At 41.2% G+C, this 24,143-nt stretch overlaps 1 protein-coding gene across 3 annotated transcripts in view; it reads left to right on the forward strand.

Annotated features, from left to right (window-relative positions):
• The window catches only part of arrdc1b (arrestin domain containing 1b), a 64,869-nt gene that overhangs the window by 28,207 nt on the left and 12,519 nt on the right, over window positions 1–24,143 (forward strand). The window contains exons 3-6 of one of the 3 annotated variants that reach the window (XM_078550298.1): window positions 13,693–13,729; window positions 17,867–17,917; window positions 20,296–20,450; window positions 21,357–21,539. In XM_078550298.1, the coding sequence (XP_078406424.1) occupies window positions 13,693–13,729; window positions 17,867–17,917; window positions 20,296–20,450; window positions 21,357–21,539 (426 nt within the window). The remainder of the gene's footprint in view (window positions 1–13,692; window positions 13,730–17,866; window positions 17,918–20,295; window positions 20,451–21,356; window positions 21,540–24,143) is intronic. The other 2 variants (XM_078550297.1, XM_078550300.1) reach the window with 2 other exon arrangements.

The following is a 24,143-nucleotide window of genomic DNA, read 5'->3' on the forward strand; positions in this document are numbered from 1 at the left end:
AAGCACAAAGTCTTTGTTTAGTTTCTCTGCCATTTCATTAATACCCATTGTAAATTCTCCTGTTTCTGCCTGTAATGGCTCACATTTATCTTTGCTAATATTTTCTCTTTTACATAAGGTAGTTATAGAAACTTTTACAGCCCATTTTTATGTTTCTCACTAGTTTACATTCACACTCAATTTTCCCTTTATTAGTTTCTTGACCCTCCTTTGAATTCTAAAATGCTTCCAGCCCCCAGACTTACTACTGTTTTTGACAACTTTATAAGCCACGGTTGGATCACTTTCCCTGTTGGGCTTTTGTGTTACAAAGGAATGTATAGTTGTTGTAAACCATGTATTAATTCTTTAAATGCTAGCCATTGCCTGTCAATCGTAAAACCAGAAAGATCATCCACTCTTTCCACTATCTGTTTAATCCTCCTTATTGTGATAGTACCCCATTGTTTTAAATCTTGCGAGGGACAGTGCTGGAAAATGGACTTCCTGATTCCCAAAGGTAAAAGTGCAAATCATCCATCAATGCTTCCTCTTCCAAATTAAAACCTAGTTGGTTGCCTTCCACAGATTTCATTTTTATGGTGTGAACAGTGCATTGTGTTCGTCACCATTTGTATTTATCCCTTGTCCCAATCCTCCTAAATTATATTTACGCAGCATTTTCTAAAAGAGTTGATTAAAATTACTCTTGCTAATTTTTAACGTGATTTATTCCACTTAAATATTTGTGAGCAACAAGTTCAAATCTATAATCTTGTTTGAGTTATACATAAGTCTTTTAATTATAGAGTTATAACCCAAATTATGTAGCTGGTTTAAGCTCATATAATTTATGCATCTTAATATTGAGGAACTGCACTGTGTCCGCTTGCAATTTCCTTTTTACAGTAGAAAAAAATTAAATCCATTCTAAGACTCTCCTTAAAACTTAATGCGCTAGGTCTCAGAATCACACTTGTCATTCTTCTCTAACTTATTCCTAGTGTGTTAACCTACTTTTCAAGCTAGGATGCATTAATTGTAAATATAGTTTATAAGAAGTTTGATTAATTTGTTTTAATTTATAATCAAATGCCCAGAGGGTATCCCTGGCCTTGATTGGTCTTAACAGCAGCTTCACGATGTCTGCTACTTTCAGTGAATGGTCAGTAGCCACACCCAAATTCTTAAGTTTCTCTACCATTAGCATTGAGCAGCATGCTCATTGTGTGCATACACCCTGCAGCAGCATGTATAACCCTCCTTTATCTACTTTTACAACCATTTGCCTTTCTTCAGCCTGGTTTCTTAATTAGTGCAGATCCTTTCGAATGTAGTCACCTTCCTTGTACTTGTTACTTGGGCATTTAATTGAAGACAACTTCAAAATGTTACAAGTACAGTATGTACAGTAGTGGGAACAGTGTGCAGAGCAGACCTGAACTCTTACCTAAATAATTATTTTACAATTTAGCATTGATTTCTGTTGCTGTTGTCAGCTATTTTTATTCATTCATCCGATGTGAGCATCGCTGACAAGGCCAGCATTTATTGCCCATTCCTATTTGCCCTTGAGACGGTGATGGTGATCTACTGCCTTGGTCAACTGCAATCTGTATGGTGTAGGTCCACCCACAGTGCTGTCAGGTAGGGAGTTCCAGGATTTTGATCCAGAGGCAGTGACAGAACTGCAATATAGTTCCAAGTCAGCACCGTGTGTAACTTGGAAGGGAACTTGCACGTGGCGGTGTTCCCATCCATCTGCTGTCCTTTTCCTTCTAGGTGGTAGAGTTCATGGGGTTAGATTCCAATTGGATACTTCATAATTAATGGCTATTCACCTTTAAAAGCCTCACTCAAAAATTAATTGGCTGTCTTTTGAAAATTCTTCAAGTGTTTTCATCTAATAATTTATTTACTGAAAATATTTGAGTAGGATTGTGAAAATGACCTTTATTACTTTTGGTGTCTCCGTTAACATCACGGGAAAATGATCTTGTGGTCTTTCTCTACTAGAGATCTTCAGATAACTGATTAATAGTTTAGACATATTAATGTCTATTGGGACAGCATTTTATTTTCTTCAATGCTTGGTTACATTTCCAAAAATGATTAACTGGAGGCTCAGTATATAGTCTGTGTGTGGCGAGAGAGGGGATGAAGACGCCATATTAATTATTTGTACACATAGATGTGGCTTAGTTAAACTTTACCCCTCTTCCTCTTTTTCTCCCCCATGCAAAATGACCCTCAAATACCTTTTCCATCTTACCCTATGAATAAATGATTCCAGGGTTTTTTCACTCTGTTGTTCTGCCAGGCTACTCTGCGTATTAACTATTCTATGTAAAGAGCTTCCTGATATCAATCCTAAATCAGCCTTTTAACAGTTTGAACTATTGTCGTCTTGTTCTACTCTCTCGGTGTAATTTGAAGTAATTTCCTAGATTCACCTTTTCCATTTAATTTACTATATTGCATAGCTTAATAAGATTACCTGTCAGATGCCTTCTAAAACTGAAAAGCCCAAGATACTCTAATCTTTATGAATCCGTTCACTAAAATCTGAAATTGTTCCAGTGGCCTTTCCCTGCATTGCTCCCAGACGTTACTCAGAATCTGATCTGACCAAATGGTATATCTTCTATATGCTTTCATTTAACACACCATTGTGTTTAACAAAGAAAAGTACTCTCTGAATCTTGGGATATTTACTAAAGTTGATGGTGAACTGTCTTTTCTCCCATGGTCATATATCCAAGGGTGAAAACCACCTCTCTACATCAGAAGCTCTCTGGAACTGTTGCTAGGAAGTGTGTGAATCTCCTATAAAAAGGTAAATCATTTTGCTGTTTGTCCGTGGACTGCACTGAGTACATTTGGTACAAAATTCAAAGGCTGCTGCAGGTTTTTTTAATTTATTGATTTGAATGTGTAAACTGGCCTGAAGAAAATTAGATAAGCATTGCCACTTCAGAGGTATCAAATGAAGGAATCCTTTGAAAAACATAGCCCAAGAGAAGTGTTAGTGATGAAGTGGAAACTGAAACTACCTTTCAAAAAAGTACGCATTTTTGGCACAAGTTTGGGATGGAAGCAACTAAACACATTGGCCCAGAGCTTCCAATCTTTGGATGGCCGTACCCCCCAAAATGTGCTGGGGCCCCCGGCAACTCCCAATGCACTAACTACACGGGAATTGTCCAGGAAGTTTGGACTTCAAATGGGCAATTTCCCTGCGTCTGGAATCCTAAAACTCTTGAGTTAAAGTCAGAGACTTCAGATGGTTCCGACTCACTTAGCAGAATAGTTACCCAGCAAAAGATTAAAAGGATTAAAACCAGTTCTAACTCCTGGGTAATTACACTACTTTTGTTTTATTTTTTCGTGGGATGTGGGCGTCACGGCTCGGCCAGCATTTGCTGCTCTTCCCTAATTGCTCTTGAGAAGGTGATGGTCAAGACCCCCTTGAACCACTACAGATGGGAATACCCTCCACTTGTCTGGACAAATGCAGCTCCAACAACACTCAATCTAGATACCATCGTGGACAAAGCAGCCCACTTGTACCCCATCTGCCACCTTCAATATTCGCTCCCTCCACCACCAACGCACAGTGGCAGCAGTGATTACCATCTACAAGATGCACTGCAGCAGCTCACCAAGGCTCCTTCGACAGCACATTCCAAACCCACGACCTCTTCCATCTAGAAGGACAAGGGCAGCAGATGCATGGGAATACCACAACCTGTAAGTTCCCCTCCAAGTCACACACCATCCTGACAAGGGCCCATATTATTGCAACTTCACTGTTGCTTGGTCAAAATCCTGGAACTCCCTTTCTAACATCCCTTTGGGTGTCTCGACAGCAGATGGACTGCAGCTGATCAAGAAGGCAGCACGCCGCCATCTTCTCGAGGGCAATTAGGGATGGGTAATTAATGTTGGCCTAGCCAGTGACATGCTCATCCTATGAATATTTTTTTTAAAAGTCCATCTGGTGTAGGTGCACACACAGTGCTGTTAGGGAGGCAGTTCTAGGATTTTGACCCAACAACAGTGAAGGAACAGCAATATAGTTCCAAGTTCCAGGATTGTGTGTGGCTTGGAGGGGAACTTGCAGGTGGTGGTGGTGTTTCCATGCATCTGCAGCCCTTGCCCTTCTAGGTGGTAGGGGTCGTAGTTTGGAAGATGCAGTCAAAGGATCATTGGTGAGTTGCTGCAATATGTTTTGTAGATGGTACACAATGCTACCGCTGTGCATCAGTGGTGAAGGATGTGAATGTTTAAGGTGGTTGATGGAGTGCCAGTCAAGCAGGCTGTTTTGACCTGGATGGTGTCAAGCTTCTTGAATGTTGTTGGAGCTGCACTCATTCAGGCAAGTGGAGAGTATTCCCTCACTCCTGACTTGTGCCTTGTAGATGGTGGACAGGCTTTGGGGAGTTAAGAGGTGAGTTACATGCTGCAGAATTCCCAGCACCTGATCTGCTCTTGTAGCCACAGTATTTATATGGCTGGCCCAGTTAATTTTCTGGCCAATGGTAACCCCCCCAGGGTGGTGTTATTGGGTGATTCAGCGATGATAATGCCATTGAATGTTAGATGGCAATGGTTAGATTCTCTCTTGTTGGAGGTGGTCATTGCCTGGCACTTGTGTGGCGTAGCTGTTACTTGCCACTTGTCAGCCCAAGCCTGAATGTTGTCCAGGTCTTGCTGCATATGGGCACGGACTGCTTCAGTATCTGAAGAGTAGCAAATGATGCTGAACGTAGTGCAGTCATCAGCGAACATCCCCACTTCTAGGGGCACAGCTAGTTCTGGAGCACAAGTCTGCAGTGCTATATCTGGAATGTTGAGCCCATAGTCTTTGCAGTATCCAGTGCCTTAAGCCATTTCTTGATAACATGCAGAGTGAATCGAATTGGCTGAAGACTAGCTTCTGTAATGCTGAGGACCTTGGGAGGAGACCTAGATGGATCATCCATTGACACTTGGTTGAAGATAGTTGCAAATGCTTCAGCCTTGTTTCTTGCACTGATGTGATGAACTCCTCCATCATTGAGGATGGGGATTTTTGTGGACCCTCCTCCTCCAGCTAGTTCTTTAATTGTCCACCACGATTCACAAATGGATGTGACAGGACTGCAAAGCTTAGATTTGATGGGTTGGGTGTGGGATCGCTCAGCTCTGTCTGTTGCATGCTGCTTCCAGTGTTTGGCATACAATTAGTACTGTGTTGTAGCTTCACCAGGTTGACACCTCATTTTTAGGTATGCCTGGTGCTGCTCCTGGCATGCTTTCTTGCACTCTTCATTGAACCAGAGTTGAAACCCAGCTTGATGGTAATGGTAGAGTGGAGGATGCGCTGGGCCATGAGGTTACAAATTGCAGTTGTATACAATTCTGCTGCTAATGGTCCATCGTGCCTCTTGGGTGCCCAGTTTTGAGTTGAGAGATCTGTTGGAAATCTATCCTATTTAGCACAGTGGTAGTCCCACACAACACGATGGAGGGTATTCTCAACGTGAAGATGGGAATTCATCTCCCCAAGGACTGTGCGGTGGTCACTCCGATCAATACTGTCATGGACAGATATATATGCAGTAGTTAGATTGGTGAGAACAAGATCAAGTTGGTTCCCTCGCCACCTGCCGCAGGCCCAGTCTAGCAGCTATGTCCTTTAGGATTGACCAGCTCAATTAGTCGTGGTGATACCGAGCCACCATTGTCCCCCACCCAGAATACATTGTGCTCTGTGCTTCTTCCAATTGGTGTTCAGCATGGAGAAGTACTGATTTATCAGCTGAGTGGGGGGAGTTAACGATAGATGGTAACCAGCAAGAGTTTTCCTTGCCCATGTTTGACCTGATGCCATGAGACTTCATGGGGTGTGGAGTCAATGTTGAGGACGCCCAGTGCAACTGCTTCCTGACTATATACCACTGCTGCTCCCCCCTCTGGTGTGTCTGTTTTGTTGGCGGGACAGGACGTATCCAGGGATGGTGATGGCGGTGTCAAGTCAGGGACATTATCTGTAAGCTATGATTCCATGCATCTGACTGTCAGGCAATTACTTGACTAACTTTGAGACAGCTCTTCCAATTTTGGCATCTTTGACATTACTAAGGAAGACTTTGCAGAGTCAGCAAGGCTGGTTGTGCCGTTGTTGCTTTCATTGCCTAGGCCGATGCCGGGTGGTCCATCAGTTTCATTCCATTTGGACTTTAAAGCAATTTGATACAACTGAGCAGCTTGCAAGGCCATTTCAGAGGGCAGTTAAGGGTCAACCACATTCTGAACCTCAAATAACCCCACCCACATCTACACCCGGCACCTCACCACCCCACCCACCCAACTGCCATCCTATCACACTTACCTTCTCTCTGTAGCTCTTCAAAGTGGCTTTGGAACCTTTACCGGAATACAGCAGTTAGTGCTGTGAAAAAGGGCATAGCTTTGCTTCTCCTGACGATCCTGCACTACAAAGAAAGGACTCCCAGTACAAGTACACTCCACATTTCTAAAGAAGCCCAGTTTAGAAGTCTAGGCAAGAAATGCAGAGCTCCGGTGCAAGGTGAAAATAAAAGGACCGGAGTGGTGATTTGATTCCGCCACTCTTCTGAAGATTCAGCCCATTTTTGTTAGTTAAATTCCAGTGCGATAGAAGTTGTTACCTATTTAAGCTTTGACAAAACTTTTAAGATGAAATTTAGCGAAGAAGTATTCATTTTCATGAATTCAGGTTCCAATTTCATCAAATTGCCGAGCACTTATCGAAAGCAGTTCCTTTACCTATATCTTCAAGATTTGAATGCTGACCATTACGACATCATAAAAATGTGTTGTATTTGCATAGTGTCAGGTTAATAAGCATGCACCATTTGTGCAATATCAGCCACAAAACAAAGCACCACATTGAGAAGAATGCAGCCACCAGTTGGTCCATAAATGGCTGCCTTTAAGCAGAATGTGGGAGTCCCAAAATGCCCTTTCTCTGTGTAGTGAGTTCATGCTAGTCTTCTGTCATTTTGGAAAAGAAACAAAAGCACTACTTAAGATTCTTTGTGTGGGAATGTGGTCAAATAGTGTTGCATTGTTTCTATGTAGTAGGCAGTGGTAATTAGCATATTGCTGCCAATGCTGTGCGGAAGGATTTTCATTCAAAATTGAAACAATGGAGTTATGTTTTCTTGTGTATAAACTCTCATAGAATAATATAGGTGCACAGATGGCTGTGCTCCATCTATAATTAGAAATGTTACTTAGGGTCATCGAGGCTAAAATTTTTGGTCGAGCAACCTTTCCTTTAATGGTTGAAGCTTTTTGTGGAGACGTGGATAGATATTTGAAAAAGAAAAACTTGTAATAGGTGACTAAATGGACAGTTACAGAGCTAGAACAAAAACAAAAATAGCTGGAAAAACTCAGCAGGTCTGACAGCATCTGCGGAGAGGAAGACAGTTAACGTTTCGAGTCCGTGTGACTCTTCTTCAGAACAGTTCTGATGAAGAGTCATACGGACTCGAAACGTTAACTGTCTTCCTCTCCGCAGATGCTGTCAGACCTGCTGAGTTTTTCCAGCTATTTTTGTTTTTTTTTTCAGATTTCCAGCATCCGCAGTATTTTGCTTTTATCCTAGTTACAGAGCTAGCACAGGTTTAATGAACTCGGCGATCTCATCCTATCCTGTAAAATCCTTTGATTCAACATTGATAGCTTTTTTCCTAGACCACGCCCTTTGTCCTCCTCATAACAATTATCCCCTTTTCCAGGAGAAAAACTGATGTTTCTTTATACTGAAAATAGTATATTTTTGCAAGGCCCATGATCCTGTGAAAGTCTTTCAAAAATTTGGAATTGCTTTGAAAGTTGCTGGTGCCATCTTCGTAACTTTTTTTTTGCATATTTTCAGTGGACCAGTGTGTTGGATCAAAATCATGTATTCTTACAAAAATTACAAGTCCTGCAATACATGTTTATGTTGGCTTCTGCTATTATGAAAATGTCATTGTTTGTAGCCTACTCCAGACTTAACAGAATCATTTGATTTGCTGAAAGGCTATTACACCAACTTTGCCAGTGATTTTTTTCCCACTGTGGAGAAAGCTGTGGTTTTGCTTCTTTTGAGAAGTTCCATTCAAAGAAGGGATTATATAGGGTAAAGTAGCACACTTTTTAATGTTCTAGGAATTATACATTCAGAGTCACAAATTAGGAATTATTATATTGTGTGGGGTGGCGGGGGAGGGGGGTGATGAAGGCATCCAGCTTCATCAAATCTCTTCAGCATTCATCTACTGTCCCTCAGTTTGTAGCATTCTTGCCTTTTGAGTCATTAGGTTGTGGATTCAAGTCCCACTGCAGGATTTGAGCTCAAAAACCAAGGCTGACATTCAGATGCAGCACTGAGGGAGTGTTTGCTGTATTGCCGAAGATGCCAACTTTCGGATGACGTGTTAAACCCAGGCTGTGTCTGCCCTCAAGTGGATGTAAAAAAATTCCCTGGCCACTCTTTCAGAGAAGAGCAGTGGAGCTTTCCCTGGTATCCTGATGAATATTTATTCCTTGATCAACATGACAAAAACTGATTACCTGACCATTATCCCATTGCTATTGGCGGGAGCTTGCTGTGTGCAAAATGGCTCCCACATTTCCTACAATTGTGAGCACTCTTCAGAAGTAGCTCATGGACTCAAAGTGCTTTGAGGCATCTAGTTGTCAAGAAAGGTGGCATATAAATGCAAGCCTTTTTTCTTTTTAGCAATTGGCTCAACCTTGAATTCTGCAACTACACCACTGGCATCTTTCAACAGAAGAAATGGAATGATAAAAGCATCAGTCTTGAACTAACAAATCAATGGTCTTATTACCACAGTTCACCTCATCATAAGCACTACCAATGCAGCCAGCTCCAGTGCAAATTGCTAAAAGCCTTTATACTGTCCATGCATAGTATAGCTGACACGTTTTGCAAAAGAAAATTGAATGTTCAATCAAAAAACCTTCTCTGAGACATCTGAGTTTATTTTATCATGTTTTCTGTTGTCCTGAGATTTCCATAATATAAGGCAGGCAGTGTACCAATGACCCCATAACTTGCTGCCAAGTTTCAAGATTATATCCAACACCTTAATGTGGACAGATCCAGCTTTGGATTGGCTGTGGCTAATGGCACTGACTGGCTCCCCAGAAGTTGGGGTATTTTTCCAGGTTGGCAGGATGGATACCCCATTTTGTTCAAGAAGTGTCCCCTGAGATGGCATTCATAGGAAGATTAAATTTAAAAGCTTTTTAACTCAACTGTTGAGATCTCATTCTTGTAGAACCAGTCTTCAGAGCTTAATATCTCAGGGAGCCTGAGCACTGCTGACTTGATTGTGGACCTGATGACGGCATACTCACAGGAATGCAGCTGTCACCATCCCTGTGGTCTATTGCCAAAAAAATGTGTTGGAAAATCTGCAACAAATTGCCACCACTTGGAACGAGACAGATTATGCAGAGCTCCCATAGGCACTGTGGAACCTTTATTTACACAACCTCTGAAGGAGATTCTAGTGATAGCTTTCACATGTCAGCTCATGGAAAATCGCTTGAGAATGACCATGCCCATTACTTGACGAGAAGTTGGAATGCCTGTAGGCTCAGGTAGAAGACTTCAATATGAATGGATCTTACAAATAAGATTGACATTGTACCAACCATTTTGGTTATTTTTTGTAAATGTGTAAAAAGCAACTGTTGCAATGCAAAGCTTTACTGCAGCCAGCACTATACACTAATTTATACAAATGTGAACAGGCAAGCTGCTCCAGCAATTCACTGCAGTGTCCACAGCAGGAGGCCAGCAGAGTGGCCCAACACAGTTTGCTGCACATGTAATGCATTGTGGGGAATTTTGTTAATCTCTGAAGTTCTAAAATGAGGTTCCTAGGGAGAAAATTCCTTTTGAGTAATTTGAAGATACTTTGAAGTGCTTAAAAAAGCACAAACAAGGCCTGCTTATCTCATTGGGTGTAGCAGCTAAAACTGCAATATCTCATCAGACCACATTTCCTTCAAAGCAGGCAAATTATCTTCATTTTGGCCCAAAAAGAAGCCAGACATGATAGCTGACAAGGGATCCAAAAAAAACAAGTTACTCTGGTGATCCCCACCTTTTCAGTGATTTAGTAAATACTGCTTCTGAGAGTGAAATTTAATTGATGCTTCAAGTGGGCCCTCGTTACTCTGGCAAATAAGGAAAAAGAACTTATCCTTTAAAAGATGAAAAAAAACTACCACTCATTGCATAAAATACCCTTTTAATCTTTTGGGAACATAATGTACTGCAGTAGTTTCAAAATTTAATCTATAGGAGTTCATGCTCATCGTTAACAATTTTGCATAGCCTTATGAAGTGTTTTTGGTTAAAAATTGTGTTGGTTTAAAATTGAAATAAACCTTCAGCCAGACTCAAGCTGACAAACCCAACACGAAGAAATAAAAAAAACATGCCTTTTATGTAGCCCCATTCACAACCTCAGGACATTCCAACGAGTTGGTGGTGGCGTAGTGGTATTGTCACTGGACTAGTACTCCAGAGACCCAGGGTAATCCTGTGGGGACCTAGGTTGGAATCCCACCATGGCAGATGGTGAAATTTGAATTCAATAAAAAATCTGGAATTAAAAGTCTCATTATGACCATGAAACCGTTGTCGATTATCCTAACCCATCCGGTTCACTAATGTCCTTTAGGGAAGGAAATCTGCTGTCCTTACCGTCACCTTACATGTGACTTCAGACCCAGAGGGTGGTGACGGTCTGGAATGCGCTGCCTGGGAGGGTGGTAGCGGTGGGTTGCCTCACATCCTTTCAAAAGTACCTGGATGAGCACTTGGCACGTCATAACATTCAAGGCTATAGGCCAAGTGCTGGTAAATGAGATTAGGTAGGTAAGTCAGGTGTTTCTCATGTGTCGGTGCAGACTTGATGGGCCGAAGGGCCTCTTTTGCACTGAGATATTCTGTGAAATGCCATCTGAAATGGCCTAGCCAGCCACTCAGTTCTCAAGGGCAATTAGGGATGGGCAATAAATGCTGGCCCAGCCAGCGACACACTCATACCATGAACGAATTTTAAAAAACCCCTTCCTTGATGCCCTAGTTGAGAAATCTGCCAGGGGTTCTCGACCACGTGTACTGCAAGCCTACCTTCACTGTTCAGTATCCGTTTTGGTATTCTTACAGTTCCATGCACTATAAGATTCCCTTATCGGCAACCTCGTAAATAGGGTCTGAGCCATTTGCTCACCATGCAAGCTTGGTGCTGAAACCGGACGCATCAAAGACATCCAACGGGGTATGTCTACCCTGATCAGATCGTTTCACGCTGTATACCGTGCAAATTTATGAGTGGCACTAAAGTCATCATTTTTGGTTCTGAAAAGTGCCCAGTCTACCTCAGATTACCCTGGAAGGGTAAAGTATCTCAAAAATTTGAGCAAGAGGTGAAGCTAGCTGTTTCATGCTGCTACTATGCAGTAGAAACATGAGTGGTATTCGCCACTAACAGGATGCCGCCTTCAAACCAAAAAGTTGTTCTGCCTGTTGCACAAATGCGTAATGTGGTATATGACTTTTTGCCAGTATAATGTTTGCTATGTAGGCCGTACATCCCAAAGACTGGCGGATCCTAACAAACAGCATGCCCCTCCCACTGTTCGTAATGAGCAAGGTATAGACTGTACCCAACCAGCCTGTGCTTGCAAAACTCAAAACACAGTGTCCAACATTAGATGTAATTCTGCGATTGGATAATATTTGGTAAATAATCATAAGTGTACTAAGAATTACTCTGACAACCAATTTAAAGTTGTCAGTCGAGCTCGCAGTATGGTGCATTTGCATGTACTGGAAGCTACATATATTCTGTCTTTGCAGACAGAACATGTGCCTGTTTCAGCTAAACAAAATAAGTGACAGCTATTTGTTGTTTCATTCCTCAGGGCAATGCCTTGACCAGAGTCAAGCTGCCTGGTTTAAACAATGCTTGGCAGTTAACTGACAACCACCATCAATTGGTGCATTCTCCATGGCAACACCTCTACCAATCGGAGTCCACTTGCCAACCAATCATCACACTCTTCCCATACAGTATAACTTTGCTGTTTACCCTTACATTGGTATTCTTGCAAATTGTCCTGATGAATACAAGACAAAAAACTTTGACAAAATGTCTCTTTTTTCAGCAGTACTCAAGTTCTGTTCTATTAAATGACTTTGCTAATGATTGAGAGTAGACTGATGGAGCAGTAATTGGACAGATTGGATTTGTCCTGATTTTTGTGGACGGGACATACCCAGGTAATTTTCCACATTGATGGGTAGATGCCAGTGTTGTAGCTGCACTGGAAATGGTTGGCATGGGGCATAGCTTGTTCTGGAGTCTTAAAGCCATCAGTACTATTGCCAGAATGTTGTCAGGGCCCATAGCCTTTGCTACCATGTGGAGTGAATCGAATTGGCTGAAGACGGGCACCTGTAATGCTGAGGATCTCAGAAGGAGACCAAGATCGATCATCCCACTTGTTACTTCTGGCTGAAGATGGTTGGATGGGGTTATTTGTGGAGCCTCTTCTTCCAGTCAGTTGTTTAATTGTCCTCCACCATTTACGACTGGATGTGATCAAGATATACAGTGTTTTCAAGGTGGATCAAAAGAACGATCATCTTGCGGAAGTTTACCTATGTTTGACAGGACATGTCTGCCAAATTGATTTGCTGACTTGCACATGGAAGTGTCTGGTTGAATCAGAAGAACTATCGTACAAAATTCTGGCACCATGTTTATACTTTCTATCTAAAACTTGGGATATGAATCATTTTGAAGTAACTGCACATTTATTCAGCTTGGAGGAAAACCTGTCCTGTTTGCCTTTTTGTGTTGGGCTTTATTTTAAGTTTCCATTATTTTATATTTTATAATTCGATTTGCACAGTTGCTTAGGCACATGATACAATAATGCTTCTGTAAATTGTTATACTGTCTATTGAAATAGAAATCTTGATTATTCAAAATAAGCCAAAAAACCTGGTTTCTACTTAAAAATGCATTTCCTTACTTGTCATTCCATCCATTTTTCTACTCTCCTCATTGTTTGTTAATTGGCTTTGAATTTACAACACAATAGGTATGAAAGCAATTAAGGGGTTTGACTTTTTGCTTCATTTTGCCTTGTTGCCATGAAGTGTGTACCCATTTTTAAAGTCTCCCATTCTAGCAGCAAAGGAAGGCACCTCAGATGAACATGTTATCAGTTCATATGCCAGCATCCCAGGCTGTAATTTCAAGGCATTTGTTCCAGAAAGTAATATAATTTATTGGTGTGATGATGCTGGCAGCTATCTCCTCAGAGTTGGCTGTCTTGCCAAGGGGGGGTGGTTGATCAGTCACATCGGAGCAGAATGAAAAATATGTTTGTATCTAATTTAACCTAGAATGGATTAATAAGAAGGCTTAAAGACATAGAATTTCCTGATTGGCTTCATAGGGTTGCAGGACTTTTCTTCTTTCTCGTAACACTTTTTTAAAAAAATGATATTCCTGCGTTACTTTGTCCGTGCTATGTTCAGGCCCACTCAACAAAAAATGCCGCCTCTTTGTTTTCCTAGGATTGTTTTTAGCTGACCCTGCTCAATCCTCCATCGATTTTGTTTTTTCCTTTTTGCAGACTCCGATTTCACAGAAGGCGGGAGAATGGCCACTAAGTAAATTGCTGAGAGCTGGTGCAGACACAATGGGCCGCATGGCCGCCTCCTGCACTGTAACAATTCTGTGACTCAATTCCGTGTGGCAGGACTGCAGAGCTTAGATCTGCTCTGTTGGCTGTGGGATCGCTTAGCTCTGCGTATCGCATGCTGCTTCTGCTGTTTGGCATGCAAGTTGTTCTGTACTGTAGCTTCACCAGGTTGACACCTCATTTTTAGGTATGCATGGTGCTGCTTCTGGCATGCCCTCTTCAATGAACTAGGGTTGATTCCTCCAGTTTGGCAATAATGGTTAGTGTGCTGTGTCAGGCCATGAAGTTACAGATTGTGGTTGTATGCAGTTTTGCTAATGGCCCACAGCACCTCTTGGATGCCCAGTTTTGAGTTGCTAGATCTGTTCGGAATCTATCTGAGCATGATGGCAATGCCACACAGCACAATGGAGGGTATCCTCAATGTGAAGGCGGTACTTAACCTCTACAGAGATTGTGCTGTCGTCACTCTGACCAATACTGTCATGGTCAGAGCATTTGCGACAGGTAGATTGGTGAGGATGAGGTCAAGATTGCACAAACAGCAATGTGATCATGATAACCTGTTTTGATGATGTCAGTTGAGGGATAAAAATTGACCAGGGCAAAGGGGAGAACTCCCCTCCTGCTCCTTGTCACAGCAATATGGGATATTTTGCATCCACCTTGGACAGGGCCTCAGTTTAATGTCATCTGGTAGGTCTGGTTAATTATCCGTGCAGTATTCGCTCACTATTGCACAAATGCTGCCAGATGAGTTACTAACTTTGTTAGCTGTAATAGTTTGTCATTACAAGATCATGGAAATCTCCTTCTGAAGAAAGCTTTAATGCTACCAATTAAAGACTTGCTATCTGTGCCAAACCTACACATCAGTCTGTGTGCGCTGACAAAATAATTTTTCTGTTCTTTTAGTTTGTATTTTTTTTCAGCCCAAGAGGGTAAGCATCCTGGTTTTAGGCTTACCGCTCATGCAGGCTATTAACTGAGGTTACAAAGGCAAGCATAGTGCAGCTTAACACTAGTTAACCTTTCTGTGTATCCCAGCCAAGAGTGGATGCATGCTATTAGAGGGTTAGAACCATGCCCCACTTAGTACATTAAGCAGTCGCTTTCAGCTGTTGTTAGTTAGATAGCAAGCAAAGAAATAAGTAGTTTAATGTTGAATTTGCATCCAATTTTTTATCCTGTGGCATGTTAATTCACCCTTTAACATTTTAGAGCTTTTATCAGCTAATTTCAAGGCTGTTGCTTTATGCAAAGTATTAAATGTATATCTTTTGCATGTTATTTCATTTAAGAAACTTTCATCAGTTTATTTTAGGCCGTTGATTTGGAACAAATCTACTGAAGGTTTTAATGAGCGTCTTAGAAGAAGAAAGAGCTAGAGATTTAGGGAGGGAATTCCAGAGCTTAGGACCTAGGAAGCTGAATGTACAACTGCCAACAGTGGGATGAAGAAAAGCAGGGATGCACAAGAGGTCAGATTCAGTGGAATGTAATGTTGTCGACCTGGAAGAGATGATTGAGATGAGGAGGGGTGAGGCCATAAAAGCTATGAATGCCACGATGAGAATTTTAAATTTGAGGCATACTGGTCTGGGACCAGTGTCGATCAGTGATTACAAGTGTGATGAGTGAAAGTGGGACTTGGTGTGAGTTTTGGATGTGCTGAAGTTTTGAGGGTGGAAAATGGGAGGCTAGCCAGGGGAGCACTGGAATAATAGTGTAGAAGAAAGAGAAAAAAGAAGCTTGCATTTATAGAGCATTTTTCAAAGCCACTGGACATCTCAAAGCATTTTAGAGACAATGAAGTACTTTGGGAGTTTACTCCATTGTTATAATGCAGGAAACTCAGCAGCCAACTTGCACACAGCAAGGCCTCACAAACAGCAATGTGATAACAACTAGATACTTTGCTGCTTTGTGACATTGATGGATAAATATTGGTCAGGACATCAGTGATAATTCCCCTGCTCTTCTTCGAAAAAATGCCATGGAATCTTTTACATTTACCTGAGAGGGCAGATAGGGCCTCAATTTAATGTCTCATCCGAAAGAGAGCATCTCTGAGTGCAGCATTATGTCAGTATTGCACTGGAATATCAGCCTTGATTTTGGGGTTCTGGCCCTGGACCATTATGGAACCTTGTGACTTGGAGGCGAGAGTGCTACTAACTGAGCCACAGCTGACAAAAGTAGAGGTAACAGAAACATAGATGAGGGTTTTAGCAACTGTACTGAAGCAGGGGTGCAGGCAGATATTATGGAGGCAAAAGTTGGCATCCTCGGAAATGGAGAGTATATGGGTTCAGAAGCTCAGCACTGAGTCAGATCAGAGGCCAAGGTTCAGTCAGTTCAGCCTGAAACAATGGCCAGGGAGGTAGATACGTCAGTGGTTAGGGAATGGAGCTTGTGGCAGGAACTGAAGGCGGTGGCTTTATTTTTCCTAATATTTAATTGCAGGAAATGGTAGAACTATTTGTGTATAGTCTTACAGGAACCTACACAGCTATGGTCAGAAGTAAAGTGTAGTAATGCTAAGTGATAATTCCCACATATGCTTCATGAAAATAAACATGTCAGCTCATGAATGTTAAGCTTTTGGGGAAGATTGCTGATATTCTAACAATTTAAAAACTGCAGGTATTATGGGGAATTGCATGCTGCCTCAGCAATGAACAGTAGATTTTTGAGGAAACATTATAGACATGACAATTTATCAAAACTGTACCTCAAGATTTTATTCGCTAATGGAGGTTGGATTGCATAATATTAAAATACAGATTACTTGGCCTAATGGAGATGTAGCACTTCAATGTAAAGGTTGTCATTCTTCTGTATTTTACATTGCTAAACAGCCCCTTTCATCTGGATACTGACTTAAGTAATGGGGTGCAAGTGACTATATTTCTTCTAAGTGAACAGGAACTGACCTGGTTACCACAAATGCAACAACCAAAACCTTCACATGCAAGGGGCTTCACCAAAGTGTAGCGCACTTTGTGAAGTTACTGAAATGTGCACTGATAACTGAATAGTGATGCACTATCCCTCCTCTTCCATCTCGACCAGTCTGTACTTTCTGACATGGTTGATCACACCGACCTCTTCCAATGTCTCTCCTTTGTGGTCCAGCTGGTGGGTGGCACTGCCCTTGTCTGATTCCATTCTCATCCATGTAGTTATTGCCAGAAAATCTCCTGCAATGGCTTCTCTTTTTGCTCCTGCACTGTTACTTTTTAATGCTGCCGACTCACCCACCTCACAACCCAAAGATCTTTCCTGCGCCCCTCCCATTTCTCATCAACATGCTGCCCCTTAGTGACATCACCTGAAAACACGCAGTCAGGTTCCACATGTATGCTGACAACACTCAGCTTTACCTCACCACTGCCCCTCTCGATCCCTCCAATTTGACATGTTACTTGCCTGATACCCCAAATGGGGTGAGAAAGAATGTCCTCCAATTAAATAAGGTTATTGCTTTCAGTCCCTGTCATGAATTGCCTTCCCTATCCATTGACTCTATGCTCTTCCCTGGCCACAGTCTAAGGCAGAACCAGATGATTTGCAATCTCAGCATCCTGAACTGAAATTTCAACCCCACGTCCTCTCCATCACAAAGACTGTCTGCATTCACCTATGTAATATCATTGGCCTTCGTCCTGCCTCAGCCCATCTGCTCCTAAAACCCTCATTCATGCTTTGGTTACCTTCAAACTTGACTATTATAATGCTCTCCTGGTTGGCCCTCCCACCTTCACTCTCTATAGATTTCAACTTATCCAAGACTCTGCAACCTGTATCTCAATTGGATAATGTCACATTCTCCCATCACCCCTGCAACTCACGGGCCTACGTTGTATCTCAGTTTGGCAACACCTCGATTTTAAATTTCTCATGCTTGCATTCATCTCCTCCACCTCTTCGCCCCTCCCTTTCTCTGTAACCTCCTCCAGATATGCCAGCCTCCAAAATCCTTGCAACTCTTGCAATTCTGGCCTCTTGTACATTCCCAATTTCCAACGTCTCACATGATTTTAATAACTTGATGACTTTGATTCATAAAATAATTTTAAAACCTTTTCCCCTGTCTCTACAGGATCCCTGATAGCTGGAGAGTACACTTATCCCTTTCAATTTCTTCTTCCCGGTAAGCATACTTTTACGTATTCCAGGAGGTTTTAATATTGCTTTTACAATTAAATTACGATATGGTATAAAGCCTTTTATCATTAGAGATGCCAATAGCGGAGGCCATTTGGCCCCTCATGCCTATGCACGTGCTGCCTTGTATTAGACTGTGTTGGAGCTGTTATCCATATTCCATTCCCCTATTCTTAACACGTTTTATTTAATATTTCTATTCTTCTTCAATTCCTTTTTTATAGCTATGCTTTTATGTGCTTGGTAAATAAGTTTGTGACATTTATTTTAATAAACAGGCAATATTTTAACTTCCATCCATTTTCAAAATATTTGACCATGGTTGTTGAGTGCCTACTGTCTGGATCTCTTTTAGTTGCACATCCTTTTTTAAAAATAATTTTTTATTCGTTGGCGGAATGTGGGTGCTGCTGCTGGCTAGGCCAGCATTTATTGCCCATTTCTAATTGCCCTTGAGAAGGTGGTGGCAAGCTTGCCTGCGGCTGTGCAAGTTTATTTACATACTGAAAATTCTGCTTTGAAGTAGGACTATCCTGGGTAGAGTTCATTTACTAACTTCCATTGACTTTCTAAAATTTGTTCTGGAATTCGACAAATTTATACTACATAAGTGGACAAACCTATCTCGTTTACTCAAAGGCCTTATTCCCTTGTTATGCATTAATTCTATTTTTTTAAAGTTATCCATGAGATGTATGCATTGTTGGCAATGCTGGGCCAGCTTTTATTGCCCAACCCCAATAGTGTCACTGCACAAGACTTAGTTTGCACCTTGCCAGGTTAATTTATTTGTTTTTATGACACTTTAAGTACCATTCTTCAGTCTTTCAAATTACATGTATATGCACTAAAGTCAAATCGACACTGGAGTTCTTGAATAATCCTTTGTGGAAAATCCCTTTGAGCTGATTTTTTTTTGGTTGTTGTAACTACATATAGAACACAGAACAAGAACAAAGAAAAGTACAGCACAGGAACAGGCCCTTCAGGGGGTATATAAAATATAAAATATTTTTAACATTCCCTTGTAATTCCTCACAATTTCCCCTCCTCCCTAAACTGACACCAGGTAAAATTGGCAGTCAGTAGTGCCACCATTCACTAGTAGCTAATGCAGAAGAAACTGTTGATAATTCCTGCTGAAACTATTGCATTGCTGCACTTTTAGCATTTTGTCAAATAATTGAAACATTAATTAACAAATACTTTTATATGTAGATCAGATACAACATAAACAAATCTTAAAAATTCTAATTGTTTTTCACTTGTTACTGATACGACTGCTTTAAGCCAGAAAAGACAAGTGCTTATTGCAACAATTCTACAGTATTTACCATACTAAAGCTTAAAAAAAATTGCTGTGCAGTATATAATGTGTATTCGTAAGTTATTGCCGTTTTTAGTTCAGCAAGCCACTGGCGGCTGAGGGAAGGTAGTTGATAATTTGCCTTCAGGCCTCCCCAAATGGTGCTGTAAATCCAGCCACCAGCAAGTGATTCACTTTGTTCCAGTGTATTTCTCTTTGTTCAATCTTTTTTTTTCCATTCTGTATCTTCCACAATTCCTCTGCAGAAATTAAAAAGCTCTAGTTTGTGTTACTAATCTAGAGCAGTGGTTATCATCATCACGAAAAGCATCCTTACAAATGGTGACATATCCCACCCACCCCATCTGAACTTTCAAAAGGTGGTGCTAGCTAGTCAAAAGAAAGCAGTGCCATTATTTTCAAAAAAAATTTGCAATACAGAATTGTTGAAATTCTACTTGTGATTCAAGGTAATACCCAGCCCCAGATACAAATAAGATGACCTCGTGAATCACAGTTTGAAATCCTTTCATCTCGAGGAGACAAATAAAAATAGCTGGGAGGAAAATGTGCCTTGTTATACATGTGTTCTGATCTATATGCTCTTCAGGATTTCTGTACCAAAGATAGTATGAGATATGAGGCAAAGTCAAGTATATGGAGTTGGTTTACAGTCAGCCATGAACTCGTTGATTGGTGGAACAGATTTGAGGGACAAAATGGCCTCCTCCTATTCCTATGTGTTGTGCTCTGTTCCATATCCAAGAGACCAGGTATATCACCTGTTCCTTGGCTTTTAGTAGATTTCCTCCAGTATTATTCAATAGAAGCTATGGCAGAGCTTCTCCCCCCTCCTTCGAGTGAACAAAAATACCTGATTGAGAAAGAAAGTAGCGCTTTGGGAAATTCCTGGGGGAGGAAATAAATTTTGGTATTCAAGTGTGTCAGTGAGCACCTCAGTGTTTAAAAGCACTTCTGGATTTTTGTATTGTAATTACTTGAAAAGGAATGCAATATGTATGATCATTTAACTTGCATAACATTTTTCTCTTTCAAAGCAACTGCTCCTACTTCATTTGAAGGTCTCTTTGGGAAGATAAGCTATCGCGTCAAAGCTACAGTAGAAACTGCACGATTCTCAAAAGACTATAAAGCTGAGAAGGTGTTTTACATTCTTAATCTACTGAACCTGAATGAAATCAGTGACATTGAGGTAAATTGATTGGCTTGACATAGATTGCAACATTATCAATGGCACTTATTGCATACTATTTTCTATAATATATGTTGGCATGAGGAAAAACTTCTTTACATAGCGAGTGGTTAGGATCTGGAATACACTGCCTGAATGTAGTGGAGGCAAATTCAATCGAGACTTTCAAAAGGGAATTGGATAAGCACCTGAAGAGAGAAATGTTATAGGGCTATGGGGAAAGGGAAACTCTAGCTGAGATCCAGCATGGATATGACAGAACAAATGTCATCATCCTATAATATATCCATATTACTTTTATAACTGATTATTTTGCACAGTGCTGGTTTTTGATTAGAGCAAAGTCTGTACATATGATTATCAAATGTAAGTTATTTTAAAATGAACTGTTGGAGGAAATTGGCAAAATTATGCATTTAATATTAAAAGGAAACAGTCTATTTGATAACAATACTGGAACTCAGTTCTGATTTTTTAAAAAGCTCATCGATCTTAAGCATTAAGTCTGTTTCTGTCTCCACAGCTGTTGTCAGACCTGCTGTGTATTTCCAGCATTTTCCATTTTTATTCTGTTAATGCTGCTCTGAGTGTAGCTACATAACATGCTTTAGTTTTAAGTTGGAACTAGTTTCTCTAATAGTCTTTTCACCTGGAAGCAGTAGGAGAGCAGATGACTAGAAAAGTTTTCAGAATAGATCTAGGGTAAGATTGTGAAATGACCCACTACCATAGTTCTCTACTCGATATCCAATGCATTTTCTACCTTGGTTTGATTCAACAGATGGCATGTGAACACATGGCTCATAAAAGGAAGTCAAGTGACCCCTCGGCAGTGGAATGCTTTCCAGTTGATTTTAAGAATACACTTTTCAAAATACTAACTTTTGGACTTCATTTTCTTCACAGCAACCAAATGTAATATCTATGTCCAAGAAGTTTAGCTACATGATTGTCAAAAGTGGAGTTGTGGCTTTAACGGTGAGCACTGATCTTAAGGGATACACTTCAGGGCAGATCATACAGCTTACTACAGCCATCCGAAACCAGTCTGGGAAGGATATCGGTACTGTTGTTGCCAGTCTCATCCAGGTAATCTATAGATCTTTACATATGTTACAAGCTTCTACAATCTTAAATTTTCAGTCACTATGCTGAGGTGACAGTGCTTAAAGTAATCAACCACTTCATGCCTTTATGATTGTCAAAATTATTAGTGAAAACTAGCTCTCTGTACGAAAAGCATCAGAGTAGCATTAACATCTAAAATTTAATGTTCCTGAAACTACACTTAATATGGCCCATGACCGTAATTTTATTTTGTACAACGGGTGTCCTGTTTCTCATTTAAGTTCTGAAAAATTAGCAGCAGGAGCTGTCAGCAATAAAAATCAATTATTTTATGTAGCGAGCAGGAATTTGGCTGAATTAATAGATTGCCTAGTTTAAATTTCAGTTACTTCGATTTATCGAAAGCTTGAAGTAAAAACTTAAACACATTCTAAAGTCCAATAGCTAATGGCTGGAAATTGCCTTTGTCCTAATTTCTTTGTAAGGGAACTGCTATGATTCATTGCAAAGCATGATGTCAAAAAATTACAGCAATTACTGTTAGAATGCTCAAGTCAGTAAGTATTATTAGGTTTAGAGTAAGTCTTAAAGGTCTTTCAAGGGAAGATACTCCAGCTAAATGGCTAATTTCCAGCTCTACTTCAATAGCAATTGTTTTGCTCTTTGTGTTCAGCATTTATTATTGTTCAATATGTATATGTTCATAACTTGGCACTTAGGCAGGAATTTCGAGACTACCCCCACTTACCTCAATGGACCAAACCTGAAACAAAGTATTCGGTGAAAAATAGGCAATATGTAGCATTTTCTGCTTAGATGTGCTGAGATTTGTGCAAGTGGGACAGGCTCCCCAAGCCTGAAGGAATACTTTCCAGTATTCACTAAGGCTGGCTTCCAGGGATCCCTGGTTAAAAATGGGTCTTTCTGGTTGCTTGCCTTAGTCACAGCAATTTTGCATTGGCCAGCTGTGTGAGGTCTATTTTTGGAAACACTGATGCCTACAGGTAATAGCCCTACTAGATATTCTTTTGGTTATTGCTGTCTCTGAGAAAACTCTGTTTTTCCCCCAAGTTTTCTTTATCTTAATTACCTTACAAAACCTGTTCGAGAATTAATTTGTGGGAAACAGGAATATAGACTAGTGCAGGCTTTGTCTCCTTTTTAATCTGCTATTAATAAGAAAATGTTCAGATAAATATAACTATTTTAATGGAAAAATGACAGCTAATGTTACAAACAGCATACATGAAGAGATTTATAATCAGCTCCTTTAACCTCATTTGCTTTATATGAGTATGCAACATTGTTCACTTGATCAAAATACACCCCATGCTTTCAACAATAATAATTAAGTTTAACTCCTTTTCTGTTGGTCCTGTTCTGAAGTCTGCCTAACAACATGTCTGGGTGAGGGGCCTGTTAAAGATTAAAGGAAGGCCAGATTGTGTTGCTAGGAAGAAGGTGCAAGTTGTTCACACTGGGGGACAATGGCAGCAGCATCTGTTTACAGTGGTTAGACTGCTAGTCTCCAAAGTCCCAGGAAGACGTTAAGAATGTCAGGCTGTAAAGTTATGCAAGAGGAGGACCCTGGGGGACACAGTCAGCAGCAGCACCTAGGGGAGAGTGCGAGAGGAGGACCCTGAGAAAGGCAGTCAGCAACACCTAGAGGAGAGAGTGCGAGAGGAGGACCCTGAGACAGACAGTCAGCAGCACCTGGAGAATCTAGTCTACCTAGAGGATCTAGCATCTAGTGTATACTCAAGTAGGAGTAAGGGTAAAATAAAAGCAAGGATCCATATTCTATTTAGTTAAGATGTGTTTGGAGAGCTCAGTCCCATGATTTGCACATCCTGCGCTATATGGGAAATCTGAAACACTCCTGGCAGTCTGGATGACCATGTATGCCACCGAGGTGTGACCGGACGAGCCTCCGACTATAGTAACTCGAGCTCTGGGTTTTGGAGCTTGATTGCCAGCTGGGGGCATTACGGTGCATTCACAAGGCTGAGAGGTTTGTGGCTAGCACGTTTCAGGATGTGGTCACCCTGCAGCTTAAGGAAATGCAAACAGAGAGGGATTGGGTGACCGCCAGACAGAAGAAGGGGACCAGGCAGGTAGTGAAGGAATCCCCCAAGTGCATCTCGCTCGCAAAACGTTTTTTGGCCTTGGAAAATGGTGAGAGTGACGGTTCCTCTGTTCCAGAGCCAAGGCCATGGCACTGTGGATGGCCCAGCTGCTCAAGGGGGTAGTGGTAGGGGATTCGTTCGTGAGGGCAGTAGACAGATGCTTCTGTGGCTGTAGCTCCAGGATGATATGTTGCCTCCCGGGTGCAGGGTCAAGGACGTCATGAAACGGCTGCAAGGCATTCTGAAGGGGGAGGTAAACGGCTAGAGGTCGTGTTCCATGTTGGGACCAATGACATAGGAAGAAGGAGAAATAAGGACCTGCAAGCAGACTTTAGGGAGTTAGGTAGGAAATTGAAAAGCAGGACTTCAAAGGTAGGAATCTCCGGATTACACCTGGTGCCATGCAGTAGTAAGCATAGGAACAGAAGGATGAATGCGTGACTGGAGAGAGTGTGCAGGAGGGAGGGCTTTAGATTCCTGGGGTATTGGGACCGTTTCT

The sequence above is a fragment of the Cetorhinus maximus genome, chromosome 10 (assembly GCF_964194155.1).
Source record: "Cetorhinus maximus chromosome 10, sCetMax3.hap1.1, whole genome shotgun sequence".
NCBI lineage: Eukaryota > Metazoa > Chordata > Chondrichthyes > Lamniformes > Cetorhinidae > Cetorhinus > Cetorhinus maximus.